Source organism: Lampetra fluviatilis, chromosome 48 (genome assembly GCF_964198595.1).
Source record: "Lampetra fluviatilis chromosome 48, kcLamFluv1.1, whole genome shotgun sequence".
NCBI lineage: Eukaryota > Metazoa > Chordata > Hyperoartia > Petromyzontiformes > Petromyzontidae > Lampetra > Lampetra fluviatilis.
This window is the reverse complement of record NC_136322.1, coordinates 3321238-3335582: the sequence shown is the minus strand read 5'-3', so window position 1 is coordinate 3335582 and position 14345 is coordinate 3321238. Positions and strand designations below refer to the sequence as shown.

Genomic DNA, 14345 nt, shown 5'->3' with positions numbered 1-14345 from the left:
AATGGGGGACCTACGCGCCACGGTGGGAGGGTTATCTGGGAGGGTAGCCCGACTAGAGGCGGAGGGTGGACAGCGGCGTAATGGGGGGGGAGGGAGTGGGCGGGGGGCCCACTACGGAGCCGCCCCCCCTCCCCGGGCATGTTATATGTGCGATCGCCGAGGGCATCTAGTGAGAGACTGTCCTGAAATCACCCGAGCTAGGCAGGCGCGGGGGTTAAACTCCAACGCCTCCTAGTGAGCGGACCAACTAGGGGTGCAATCGACGCGGTCCCGATACAAATAGACGGTAATGGTAATAATGGCGAGCGAGTGATCTCCACACAGGTTCCAACAACAACGCCCACGGAAACGGTGACTCCTGGCGACTGGCTACGGGAGCTGGTGGCGGGGATCACGGGGGCCACGTCGCTGGTGGAAGGGGAGGTACACGGAGTGCGTACCCGAATTCTGCTGGACACGGGGGCGGTGGCCTCGCTCGTGAGCGCAGCGCACTGCAGCGCGATCGGGGTCGACGTGCGTCACCTGCAGGCACCGGACCGCGCGCTGCACACGGCGAGCGGAGCCGGAATGGGGCTGCTGGGGAGAGCCACCCTAGAGGTCCGCATAGGAAACCAGGTGTGCACACAGGAATTCTACGTTTCGAGTGTGTTGTGCCACGAGTGCATTGCAGGAACGGACCTCCTGGAAAAGTTGGGACTTAACGTACAGCCCCGGCAACGATGCGCTACGGTGGAGGGCAGCGGGGAGCGGATTCCGTTCCTAGGACAGGAGCCGAATCGCCCACGCTTCACACCCGTGGCCGCTACGCTGGTGTCGGCCGTCACCATCGGGCCTCTCGCCGAGATGCTGGTGCCAGTGGCAACCCTCTCCACCGACCCAACCCACCGACCATCGGGCGAGGTAATGCTGACTCCTCACCCGGAGTTGGCATCGCGATACGGGGTGGTAGGGTCAGCCACACTGGTAAACGCAGATGGGGGCCGGCTGTTTATACGTGTGTTTAACCCACACAGTACCCCGGCAATGATACGACGACGCACCCCGGTAGCCACCGTACACCCCCTGCACGCTCGCCACTCGAACGACTCGGTGTTCGCACTCTGGGCGGAGGACCCTGGCCGCCCCGAGGACAGCCAGGATCTGGCCTGGCGGGTCGGCCCGACCCCCCGAGCCGAGATTGTTCCCCTGCAGGATGCGTTACATGTGCCTTGGGCAGCCTTACCTAAGGGGGAGGCCGATCAGCTGCGCGGGTTATTGCGGGAGTACGCCGACGTGTTCAGTGAGCACGATTCGGACGTGGGCCGGACCGACCTGGTCAAGCACCAAATTGACACAGGTGCAGCCCGACCCATCAAACTCCCCGCATACCGAGTGGGCGCGCCTGAACGGACCCAGATCAAAGAGGCAGTCACGGATATGCTACGCGATAACATAATCCAGCCCTCCGCGAGCCCTTGGTCTGCCCCGGTGGTACTGGTAACGAAAAAGGACGGATCGACTCGGTTCTGCGTTGATTACCGAAAATTGAACGCAGTCACCCTCGGCGACGCTTTTCCCATCCCACGCATCGACGACACCTTCGACAGTCTCGCAGGAGCGCGGTATTTTTCCACCCTCGATCTGGCGTCCGGTTACTGGCAGGTGCAGATGACGGAGGAGGATCGGCCAAAAACAGCATTCACCACCCCGATGGGCCTGTTTGAGTTTCGAGTGTTGCCGTTCGGACTCACTAACGCGCCCGCGACGTTCCAGCGGTTGATGGAGTTGGTGATGCGGGGCTTGCAGTGGGAACAGTGCCTGATTTACCTGGACGACGTAATAGTGTTCAGTAGGTCGCTGTCCGAACACTGGTCCAGGCTGCGGGAAGTATTCCAGCGACTGCGAGCAGCCCATCTCAAGCTCAAGCCACGTAAGTGTTACATTGCGCAACGCGAGGTGGGGTACCTCGGACACCGAGTCAGCGAGGCAGGGGTGAGCACCGATCCCGAGAAGGTGCGTGCCGTAGTGGATTGGCCGCGGCCGAGGAACCTGACGGAGATCAGGTCATTCTTGGGACTCGCCACTTATTACCGTCGATTTGTAAAGGGATTCAGTGAGATTGCACGCCCCCTCACCCAACTCACCTCCCCTAAGAACCCCTATCAGTGGTCGGAGGCCTGCCAGACGGCTTTCACCACACTCAAAGACCACCTCACCCACACCCCCACCTTGGCTTTCCCAGATTTCACCACCGATTTTATTTTGGACACTGACGCCTGCAGCAGTGGGCTGGGCGCGGTGCTGTCGCAAGTGCAGGGTGGGACGGAGCGGGTCATCGCATACGCCAGTCGGACCCTGAGCGGGGCCGAACTGAACTATTGTGTAACCCGTCAGGAACTGTATGCTGTAATTTTCGCGTGTAAACAGTTCCGACCGTACTTGTACGGCAGGAAATGTCGTGTGCGCACCGATCATTATGCACTGCAGTTCCTCCTTACATTCAAGGAACCGCGGGGGCAGATGGCTCGATGGCTGGCGCAGCTGCAGGAGTACAACCTGCAGATCGAGTACCGAGCGGGGCGAACACACGCGAACGCGGACGCCTTGTCAAGACGGCCCGCGGTGCGCGCTGAGACGAGGGAGGGAGACGCCTGCCCGTGCTTCACGGGGGGACGCTGCCGCCAGGCAGCAGAACCCAAGGAGCGCGCGGAAACTAAACTCCCCCCCCCGAGAGAGAGTGCAGTGTGCGCCGCAGGAACCCCTGCAGAAGGAGCCCGGGGACAGACGGATCATCCCACCCCAACCGGGCGGATCCAAGAGGATGTCGGCTGCGCCTTCCCGGGCTTGGACGACGAGCAGCTGCGACAAACCCAGCAGCGGGATCCGGATCTGGCGGCGGTGGAGGCGGCACTGCGAGGGAGGAAGGATGCACTACCAGGGCCCTGGAGCGGTTTGTATGCCCGGTTGTGTGTAGAAAACGGGGTGGTGAGGGAACTGGCCGACGCTGGGCAGCCGGGGTGCATCTGCGTTCCCGCCCATGTGCGGCCCCAACTACTACGACTGGTACACGACCACCCGCTCGGGGGCCATGATGGGGAACGGCGCACCCGGGAGACTCTGCGTGGCCAGTATCTCTGGCCTAAATTAGCGCAAGATGTGGCCGCCTGGGTGCAGGGCTGCCGGGCCTGTCAGCAGTGTGGGCAAAAGCCGGCGAGGTACCAGGTACCCCTGAGGCCGTTCCGAGTCAGTCGGACGAATCAGTTGGTCGGAATCGACCTGCAGGGGCCCTTTCCACGATCCCACCGGGGCAACCGATATATTCTTGTAGCGGTGGAGTACTTCACCCGCTACCCCGTGGCGGTGGCTATCCCGGATAAAACAGCCCTCGTAGTGGCCCGGGCCTTCGTGGAAAACTACGTACTTAAGTGCGGGATCCCCGAACGAGTCATTACCGACCAGGGTAGTGAATTCTAGGCCGAACTATTCCAGGCGCTGTGCCGAGAGTTCGGGATCCAGAAGGACCGAACCACGGCATATCACCCCCAGGCGAACGGGATGGTAGAGAGGATGAACCAGACTCTGGCCGGGAAGCTTAAACGCATGGCGGCCGCGAATCAACAGGACTGGGACGAACACCTCCCCTATGCCCTGTTCGCCTACACCACCGCCGTTCACACATCTACAGGACAGACCCCGTTCCTAATGATGTTTGGTCGCGAGTCTCGCCTGCCCGCAGATCTGCTGTTCGGTGTCCCTCCGCCGCAACGGGAGGAAGGGAGCCACCCCATGGAGCACTTGCTGGAGACCCTGCGAGAGGCCAGGGGCCGAGCCTACCCGCACGGAGAGGCCGCGCACCAGCGGCAAGAGCAGGGCGCCCGACCCCGTATGGAGCCCCCCTTCTACACTGCGGGCTCCGAGGTGTGGCTGTACACTCCCCGCGTCGGTGCCGGACAGGTGGGGAAGCTGACCACCTACTGGCGAGGACCCTGGATTGTGAGACGGCAGATCTCACCATGGACGGTGCTGATTCAGGGAGGAGAGAGGGGCCGGGAGATGGTGGTCAACATCCGCCGACTGAAGCCGTGGCGAGCAGCCCCCGAGGGGGGGAGCCCCGCCGTCCAAGTACCCCGAAACCCCGGGGTCCCCCCACCCCCCGTGCCCGGGGGCCTCGCGCAGTATATGGGCCCCACGGAGCCCCGGGCTCCGAGGGGCCCCGGGCGGGGCCGGGGGCGACGAGGACGGCGACCCTTAAACCCCACCGCCTCTGAGTTTGTCCCCCAGCCCGCAGGTGCCGGAGACCGAGGGGAGCCGTTGGAATGGAGGAGGAGACCACCGCCGGAGCCCCAGGAGACGGAGCCGCCACCCCGGAGGCCAGCCACAAGGGCCGGGCGAATCCCGCGGACCCCGCGGCGATACCTCGTGGGGGCAACCCAGGCGAGGTGCTCCAGTCAACCCGGGACGGGGACTGGCACCCCGGGGGGCTATGTGGTGCCACAGCGACGGGGCCGCTCGGCCGAGCCAGGGAGCCGCCCGGCTTCCACCGCCGCACTGCCCCCCATCACCCCCCCCACATAAACACGCACCCGCACCCACGTAGGGCCTCGTGGTCGGGTCACCTACCCTGAGTTTTCACCCGAGGGCCCCCTAGGGGGGTTACCCCACGGTTTTTCAGGGCCAGGGAATTGGACAGGACCCTTCCCAGGCCAAGTAACACTGCGGCGCCGTGGGCGGATTTGAGATCGCACGACCACGGCGAGCTCAGAGAGCCCCGCAGTTAGAAACGCATACAAACACAAACACGGGTCAGCAAGGCAGATAGCTGGGATCAGGACCCGGGACGACTGATTGGTCGAAAGTTCAAAGGCCGGCGGGATCGCAAAAGAGCGGGAAATCCTAGGCTCAGGATTGGTCGAGAGACCAAGGCGGTCGGGACGGGGGCGCCTAGCCTTTGATGTGAATAGTTTAAAAGAAAACGCAGGGGCAGTAGGGAACTCTCTTCTTCTGGAGTTTGGACACGGGGTCAGCGACGAAGGAGTCATCGGGCGAGCCGCTAGATTGTCTGCAGGACGATCTGAGCGCCGCAAGGTCACCAAGGACTACAGACGGTATCGTGTTGCGCGCCTTACAACACCTCAGAGCGGAGGGTAGGATCCGTAGGAGAGGGTTAGTTCGGGGTAAGGACGAGTAGGAAAGCGGTTTAGCAGAGAGCGCAGCATAGAATAGGGCTACACGGCACCAGAGTGTGGGTTAGAAGCGCCTTGCTGTCCCGCACACACACACGGGTGGCTCGGTTGGTTAGCAAGGGCTAATAAAATCTCGAGCGTAGTAACAAAACCGTGTTGTTGGGTGTTTTTGGAACGTGGTATTAGCGTGCACTGCATTCGCGAGTGTGTGGTCGTTGTACGCATAAAGGCCGTGGTCTCTGTACGATTGTGCGGGTACGGAGGTGTGTGCGTTAACGCCCGGGGAGAGCACTTTTGGTGTGTTGGCGTGACTACGCAGCCGTGTGAGAGGAGAATCGTCCTTGTACGATATTTGTGTTGACGTGCACGCGCGAGTGGGGGAGGGGACGAGTCGTCGTGTCGGCGTGTGCCCCGCTTGCGTGCGCTCGTTACTTGCGTAAGCTCTCGGCGTGCGTAATCGGCGTGCCCAAGGTGCGCGATCGTAACGTGGGCGGCCAGCGCGGCGCAGAGCGGCGCAGGAGTGGGTATCGCGTGTGGAGCTGTATGCGTGTGTGCGCGCACGTTCACGACGTGTGTAACACAGGTGCGCGATCCTAACGTGAGTGGTCAGGGTTGGGTGAGTGCCGTGCAGAGCTGTGTGTGGGTGTGCGCGTGCGTGGTTATCCATGCCTGCTACGCGGACCCGCGGTGGAGGGGAATCCTCGGGTGACGGCTCCCACACCCTGGGTGAGGAGCCTAGCGGCGGTTCGCTTAGCAGCGGGGGGGCGATTGATGATGTTAGTCCGGCCGTTAGTATTATCGAGGGAGGGATCTCGGGGGCTAGCGACCCCCACACAACTAACAGCGCCCTAATAATTCCCTGAGATAGCTTTTAATTAAAACTTTGAAATTAAAAAAAAACTCACAGCGCCCTAAAGCCTACAGCTAGGCCTAAAGCCTAGAACTAGGCCTGAAACTCTCCATTCGTGTCGTACCCCCGCGTGTGTGAAAGGGAGTTATGTTTAACAATGTTACATTCCCTCATGTTTTTAAATAGAAACATTTAAATTTAAAGCTTTTACATGAATCATTAAATCATTTAAATTAAAAATTAACTCACAGCGCCCTAAAGCATACAGCTAGGCCTAAAGCCTAGAACTAGGCCTCAATCTCTCCCTTCGTATCGTCCGATTAGGTGTAGCAACATCGCCCCCTACTGCAAACACTTGGCAGGACCCTACAAAAACCTTTTGACTCAGTGGGGCTTTCCTGGCTTAACAAGTGTAATAATACATTATGTTTATATTATTTGGTTATTCGTTCCTACCAGCCCACCCCGCAGGGTCCTGTTTAATAAGGACACCGTCGTCGAGTTGCCCTCGTCCCAAATTGCTCGCAATTAAACGAATGCTCTGCTCATTCCAGATACCCTTTATGTCTAATTTAGGAACGGTATTTGAGCAGCATTCCAACATTGCATCAATCATGGAACATGGTTTAGAATAAATTGGGATGCCTATTGGAAGAAAGAATCGTGTTTATTAAAGAATAAAACTCGCTCTTTTTGAGCGGTCAGAAAAGGGATCAAATGAGCACATCAGCTCAGGGTTGTGGCCGGTGTTAGCTGATAGTAAGCAAAAAAGTACTGGTAAACGCTGGGGATGTCAACACTCGGTAAAGTATAATATTACTTGTCAAATAAGATGGTACAAATATGTGTAGTTAAATATTTTTTACATGGTTAATAACATCTTTCCAATGATTACTCATTCGTGTTACTTAGTGCAGTAAATACGTGTTACTTATTGCAGTAAAAACAACCCATCGGATGAACCATCCTGCGCTCCTAGAATATCAACTCTGTCGGTGCATTAAACGTAAGATTATATATTTTCTTTAAACATTCGACTGCAGAGTCACTTGAGTTGAATTTGAGTGGTGATGATTGTGCACCGTGCCTCGATCTTGTTCAAGGCGCGCGACCCTTCTGCAGTGCGTGAGCTACTCACCTCTTGCCACGTAAAATGTTAAACTTTCTATTTAATGTCGGTTAATTTTGAGTAAATTTCTTCAGTTTGTTGTCCATCTGAAAATCCATATATTTATTCATTTCAAAGTTCGATTAAAACGTCCAGTTAAAAGTTCGGTGACAAGGGACTGTTGACATGGCGCGCAGTCCTCACCATAGCGCGAGAGGAGGAATCGCGAGCGCGCGAGGCAAAACTTAAATAGAAAATATTTCGTTGGAATTAAATATGAGTAGTCTGTTGAAGCATCTTGTCTTGCAAAAAATTCGAGTGCGTTTTAAATAGTGTTCATCAGTAACACTTTTGAAAACCGACAATCGTCATAGCATGCCCTGACCGAACAATGTCTCCCAAATGTTGGTTGTTCACTTGTTTTGAATTATAATTTATATCGTGAGCATTGTCGTATATTGCATAAGTAACGTACATTAAAGAAGTGATCTTCGTGATAATGTATCAACTAGATGCATGTAAGTATGAACGTTACGGGAGTAATCGAGCCCAAAGGCAGGCGTGATAAACACAGTGAGTATGGTGGCAACTCCCTCACCAGAGCTGAGTTCTGGATGATCTCAGCGACGTCCGCATTCAGTACGCCGCTTCTATAATAACCTCGGGCCTGGAGAACACTCGTTTCGAATTCGTGAGAGCGCTGATTTCGATTTCAAAGAGGCGAGGCGATAAAAGCGACGTCTTGAGATGGCGGAAACTGCTCCTGCTCAACCACCAGCTGCGGCTACTTCAGCGCCTAAAAGCCCCAAGAAGAAGCGCGCCGCTCCAAAGGCCAAGAAGGTCGGCCCCAGCGTGTCCGAGCTCATCCTCAAGGCTCTGGCCAGCAGCAAGGAGAGGAACGGCGTGTCTCTTCCTGCGCTCAAAAAGTCGCTTGCTGCCGGAGGATACGACGTGGAGAAGAACAATGCCCGCGTGAAGTTGGCCATCAAGAAGCTCGTGGCCAAAGACGCCGTGGCGCAAGTGAAGGGCAGCGGCGCGTCTGGCTCTTTCAAACTCAACAAGGAAAAGGCTGCCGCAAAGGCGAAGCCCAAGTCGTCAACGGCAAAGCCCGCAGCTAAAAAGCCCGCGGCAGCCAAGAAGGTGAAGAAGCCCGCGGCAGCCAAGAAGACCGCGCCCAAGAAGTCTCCCAAGAAAGCAAAGAAGCCCGCGGCTGCCAAGGCGGCCAAGAGCCCCAAAAAGGTGAAGTTGGCTGTTAAGCCCAAGAAGGCGGCGAAGAGCCCAGCCAAGCCCAAGGCTGCGAAGCCCAAGGTCGCTAAGCCCAAGACCGTCAAGGCCAAGGCCGCCAAACCCAAGGTGGCCAAGCCCAAGAAGACTGCGCCAAAGAAGTGAATCCGATCGGACGACGCTCGATTCACTCCACCTCAACGGCTCTTTTCAGAGCCACCCACTTAGTTAAAAAAGTGAACCAGATGCTGCTGCGCTTCCATTAGTTCATCGGTAACACATGACAGTGTATTACGTTGCTGTTGAATGCGTGCCATATTCTGTAAGTCAAACCCATTTACGGCGTGGCGATGGTTGCTCGCCTTGCCTCGGCCCTGATCAAGGAGCTCGACGCTTGGTGCAGTTCAATCGTGAGGATTTGTGTAGATTGGATAAGTTACGTACATTCGCCAAATTAACTATAACATTTTACCCACTCGATGTGTTTTAAGCATTGATGTGATGGGAGTAATCGAGCCCGAAAGCAGGGATCACAAACACAGGCGAGGCGGGTGGCAGCTCCCTCACTCGAACGGAGTGCAGAGTAATCTCAGCGACGTCCGAATTATGTGTTGCACCTCTTCATTCCGTCATCATGTTACTGGTGCCAAATATGGAATTTAGTCTAAAAAGGTATTGATTCCAGACAGCTTTACTCAATTTGCCTTCATTCGCTCGTTCTCGCCTTTTCACTTTGTTTTGTAAACATTGCGGTGCACCATCTAAACTTCTCTATTAAAATTAATTTCTATACGTAAATATCGCATTGTTTGCAATGTCTTTCTTACTTTGGGAGAACTAGTTGGTGACGTTCACTCAACTATTGTGTTGGAAGCCGTTTAGCTTCACACGATTATAAAGTTAGTTCATCTTGTTCACTTGAAAACAAGACCTTACACCGATTATTCACTCCACGTGCAATCTTGCAACAGATCGCGTTCCTCTCGCGTTCGCTGCGGGTGTGCCAATATCATTACAGAGTGCTTCGAAGAAGGGTCATTGCCCAAAACGTCGCATATTATACATGTCAAGGAAGTGTTATTGACGACAGTGGAGGGTTTTCTTCGTCACAGAGGTTAAAGGTCTAAGGTTTAAGGCGGAGCCATCGCGGAGGGCAGGGGTGGTCGGTGACGTCACCACGCTTCGGGTATAAAGGCGGCTGCTGCTGCAAAGCTGAGCGCGCAGTCTCTCGCGAGCTTTGTCAGAAGTAGTCGGAATGTCTGGACGCGGTAAAGGCGGTAAGGGGCTCGGCAAGGGAGGCGCAAAACGCCATCGCAAGGTGCTGCGCGACAACATCCAGGGCATCACCAAGCCCGCCATCCGCCGCCTCGCTCGCCGCGGCGGTGTGAAGCGCATCTCGGGCCTCATCTACGAGGAGACCCGCGGCGTCCTGAAGGTCTTCCTTGAGAACGTCATCCGCGACGCCGTCACCTACACGGAGCACGCCAAGCGCAAGACCGTCACCGCCATGGACGTGGTCTACGCCCTCAAGCGCCAGGGCCGCACTCTCTACGGCTTCGGAGGCTGAGCGCCCATCTCTCGCACACTAAGCCAACCCAAAGGCTCTTTTCAGAGCCACCCACCTCTTCGAAACTGCTTGCGCCAGTGTTGCCAAATACTTTCTAAATGGAGCACATGTCCTGGGTTGTTGCGCGCCAATTCCTCGTGAGCGTGGTGGACGTTTGCTTGTTGAGTTGGCGAATCTTCATCTGCTTGCACATGCATGAAAGAAATCAAGGTATTCGCGACACGTCACATTTAACAAGGCGTGATTCTTGAACGCGTTAATACAGTACCCATTTCTGGTATTTCACCGAGCGCTTGTATTTTTCCAAATTGCGTTCATAAAACGCCCGTGCGCCGTATTAGACGAGTGGTGAAACAATCCCTCGTAAGAAACAAAAAAACCCACGCTCAAAACACAATATACTGTATTGGGTATTCTCGTCATCCTTTTTAAAACAAAGGCAATGCCATGGCTGCAATTCACTAATATACATGTTTGGACATTACATTGTGTTATATTTGCAGTAAAAATCGATATTAAAGTGAACATCGCGTCCGCGTTTCTCATTGGACGCTGATGGAGAGGGATGGTACTAAAAGAGCCACTCAGCAGCGCCGCGCACTACGATCCTCTGATTTGCATCTCGCCTCCTATAAAAGGAGCTCAACGCGCGACCGACATCCACATTCGCTTCCCGTCTGTTCTGACCTGAAGCTGCCTACAACGCGTCGACATGCCCGATCCTCCCGCATCAAAGAGCGCTGGGCCGGCCAAGGTTCCTGCTCCCAAGAAGGGCTCCAAGAAGGCTGTGACCAAGGCTACGCGCAAGGATGGCAAGAAGCGACGCCACCGCAGGAAGGAGAGCTACGCCATTTACATCTACAAGGTGATGAAGCAGGTGCACCCCGATACCGGCATCTCGTCCAAGGCAATGAGCATCATGAACTCGTTCGTCAACGACATCTTCGAGCGCATCGCTTCCGAGGCGTCCCGCCTGGCGCACTACAACAAGCGCTCCACCATCACTTCTCGGGAGATCCAGACCGCAGTGCGACTGCTGCTCCCCGGCGAGCTGGCCAAGCACGCCGTGTCGGAGGGCACCAAGGCCGTCACCAAGTACACAAGCTCCAAGTGAAGCCTCGACTCCACCATTAATTACAAAGGCTCTTTTCAGAGCCACCCACCTCAACGAACCTGCTTGTACCAGTCCTAGCAGGAGTACAAAACGAAACTTCCAACAAAGCCCCGGTTCACGCGGGGACATTGTTCGCTCATTGAGTGAAGTGGAGAGATCGAACGCATTTTAACATGTTTCCACGTGAATAAAAGCGATAACAATATTCATGGCACATCATATTCACCAGCAGGCATTTCTTGGACTTGTTTGTCCATTGATTTCATCTGCAGCCCATTCAGATATTACATTGGATGTTTGGCGCCAAAACCTTGCAATGCAATATATTTAATTCGTGGTTGTATTTTCGGGCAGGAACTAACATTTTGCACGTGTACATATATGTAAAAGTAAGCGCCTAGCATGGATGACTCGTGCAGTATAATTGATCATCATCTCAATGCCAAGAGAATATATATCTATTCCTGTGATCACCTCTTTCCGACATTTTTACGTATTACTGTTTCCAATGAAGTGCAGTTTCTTAACACTTTATTTAGATCATGCAGAGCACTGTAAAGTTGTTTTCGGAAAGGTGTTTGCTTGAGAAAATAACATCCGTTAAAGACATCGACGGCGCTCAAAGGGTACTACTGCATCGTGATGCGGCATTCTGAAATGATCCAAACTGTGAACATTTTGTTGATTAAGAAGAGTTGACGACTCGAGATCATTGCACGCTGCCAACCAATCAGCACGCTCCCCTTCTTCGCACGTCACGACTCCGCTGACCAGTGAGCGCGCGCTCTGGGCTACATAAGCCGCCTTCTCCCCGCCTGTGAGAATCTTTGCCCTCACCAAGCCATGGCTCGCACCAAGCAGACGGCTCGCAAGTCCACGGGCGGCAAGGCCCCCCGCAAGCAACTCGCCACCAAGGCGGCCCGAAAGAGCGCTCCGGCCACGGGCGGCGTCAAGAAGCCTCACCGCTACAGGCCCGGCACCGTCGCTCTGCGCGAGATCCGCCGCTACCAGAAGTCCACCGAGCTGCTCATCCGCAAACTGCCCTTCCAGCGCCTCGTCAGGGAGATCGCGCAGGACTTCAAGACCGACCTGCGCTTCCAGAGCTCCGCTGTCATGGCTCTGCAGGAGGCCAGCGAAGCGTACCTTGTCGCGCTCTTCGAGGACACCAACCTGTGCGCCATCCACGCCAAGCGCGTCACCATCATGCCCAAGGACATTCAGCTCGCCCGCCGCATTCGTGGCGAGCGCGCTTGAACGCCCAGCTCGGCCCTCAAAGCACAACACAAAGGCTCTTTTCAGAGCCACCACTTACTCATGAAAACGCTTCCATGTGTGTTCTTCAAGGTTCGGGTGCCGGAAACCTTCGTTTGCTGGTCACGGCTCTCACGAGTCGTCAGGCGTAAGCGACAATGAAGTTCATTTTCTATACCCCGCCGCTCATATTTTTCAACATCACACGTTGGTGTCGTATATAAGCGTTGTGAAACCATGCTTACATAATGTTCAACAAAAGGGTTATTTTGGTGAAATATATTAACTATTAAACCCAAAGAAATTGGTTTATGTTGTTTCAAGCCCGAGCTGATAAGAAGTTCACATTTTGCAAACTAAGAGACTGAATTATTCACGCACATATATTTTTAGGCATTGCCCGAACAGGCGGTTAAAGGAAAATATATATACACCGTATAGGCACGTGGGCGATCAATCACGAGCTCAAGGCTATCACAATGATTTCTTATAACCAATGCGGTCCCTCAAAATGATTATTATAATCAATAATACATTGATATTTGCGGAATCCGCTTATAAGTTTGACTTGCCAGCACGTGCCCATTAATTAACTCTATCATGCTTAAAACTTGAACCTATTAAGTACGTGTATCGCATTGTTTCATTCATAAGATGCGTGCCCGCATTAAAATATATATGGATACAAATAATTAAAGTCAACATCGAATCCTCGCGTCCCGGCTTTTCATTGGTGGCTCAAGGAGAGGGCGGGACTCGACCGAGAGGAGCCAATCAGCAGCGGCGCGCTCTACGATCCTCGTCTCCGCTATAAAAGCCGCTCCGGTGGTGCGTGTTAACGTCACAAGTCGTTCGTACTTTGTCTCCAGTGCGTTTTGCATCCTAGGTCGCTTAACAATGTCTGGACGCGGCAAGACCGGTGGCAAGTCTCGCGCCAAGGCAAAGTCCCGCTCTTCCCGCGCCGGCCTGCAGTTCCCCGTGGGTCGCGTTCACAGGCTGCTCCGCAAGGGCAATTACGCCCAGCGGGTCGGCGCTGGAGCACCCGTCTACCTGGCCGCCGTGCTCGAGTACCTTTCTGCCGAGATCCTCGAGCTGGCTGGCAATGCCGCCCGCGACAACAAGAAGACGAGGATCATCCCCCGACACCTGCAGCTCGCCGTGCGAAACGACGAGGAGCTCAACAAGCTCATGGGCGGCGTGACTATCGCCCAGGGCGGTGTGCTGCCCAACATCCAGGCCGTGCTGCTGCCCAAGAAGACCTCTCAGGCAAAGAAGTGAACGCGCCGCCGCCTCTACCACCACAACAACGGCTCTTTTCAGAGCCACCCACTTACTTGCAAAGAGCTCGGACAGTCGTACACAGGAGTTTTGTTATACTGGTAGGAACGAAGTGGACCAGACCACCAATAGATTAATGTGTCCGTCCGTCAACATCGCCCCCTACTGCAAACATTTGGCATGACCCTACGAAAACCTTGACTCAGTGACGCTATCCTGGCTAAACAAGTGTAACATTCCCTTATAATTCCCTCAGCTTTTAATTAAAACATTTAAATTAATGAGGCTTTCCTGGCTAAACACGTGTAACATTCCCTAATAATTCCCTGAGATAGCTTTTAATTAAAACTTTGAAATTAAATGAAACAACTAACAGCGCCCTAATAATTCCCTGAGATAGCTTTTAATTAAAACTTTGAAATAAAAAAAAAACTCACAGCGCCCTAAAGCCTACAGCTAGGCCTAAAGCCTAGAACTAGGCCTGAAACTCTCCATTCGTGTCGTACCCCCGCGTGTGTGAAAGGGAGTTATGTTTAACAATGTTACATTCCCTCATGTTTTTAAATAGAAACATTTAAATTTAAAGCTTTTACATGAATCATTAAATCATTTAAATTAAAAATTAACTCACAGCGCCCTAAAGCATACAGCTAGGCCTAAAGCCTAGAACTAGGCCTCAATCTCTCCCTTCGTATCGTCCGATTAGGTGTAGCAACATCGCCCCCTACTGCAAACACTTGGCAGGACCCTACAAAAACCTTTTGACTCAGTGGGGCTTTCCTGGCTTAACA

General features: G+C 54.4%; 5 protein-coding genes across 6 annotated transcripts; all 5 read left to right on the top strand.

Moving 5' to 3' along the window:
- The first annotated feature begins 6729 nt into the window (after positions 1-6729).
- LOC144948164 (histone H1.2-like) lies at positions 6730-8509 on the top strand. Of its 2 annotated transcripts, none has more exons than XM_078877592.1 (2): positions 6730-6748; positions 7899-8509. In XM_078877592.1, exons 1-2 carry the CDS (start codon positions 6730-6732, stop codon positions 8507-8509), a joined length of 630 nt encoding a protein of 209 aa, XP_078733718.1. The 2 variants fall into 2 exon arrangements, with proteins under 2 accessions (XP_078733718.1, XP_078733719.1); XM_078877593.1 differs by lacking the exon at positions 6730-6748 and having other exon boundaries at positions 7868-8428; positions 8459-8509.
- A 1090-nt stretch (positions 8510-9599) lies between these two features.
- Positions 9600-9911, top strand: LOC144948024 (histone H4). The gene has a single exon (XM_078877452.1). It carries the CDS (start codon positions 9600-9602, stop codon positions 9909-9911), a length of 312 nt encoding a protein of 103 aa, XP_078733578.1.
- Positions 9912-10623: 712 nt separating this feature from the next.
- Positions 10624-11025, top strand: LOC144948023 (histone H2B type 3-B). Its single transcript, XM_078877450.1, has one exon. The coding sequence runs from the start codon at positions 10624-10626 to the stop codon at positions 11023-11025; it is 402 nt and encodes a 133-aa protein (XP_078733576.1).
- Positions 11026-11868: 843 nt separating this feature from the next.
- LOC144948022 (histone H3) lies at positions 11869-12279 on the top strand. The gene has a single exon (XM_078877449.1). It carries the CDS (start codon positions 11869-11871, stop codon positions 12277-12279), a length of 411 nt encoding a protein of 136 aa, XP_078733575.1.
- Positions 12280-13116: 837 nt separating this feature from the next.
- Positions 13117-13554, top strand: LOC144948163 (histone H2A). Its single transcript, XM_078877591.1, has one exon. The coding sequence runs from the start codon at positions 13174-13176 to the stop codon at positions 13552-13554; it is 381 nt and encodes a 126-aa protein (XP_078733717.1). The 5' UTR covers positions 13117-13173.
- The last annotated feature ends 791 nt before the right edge of the window (positions 13555-14345 follow it).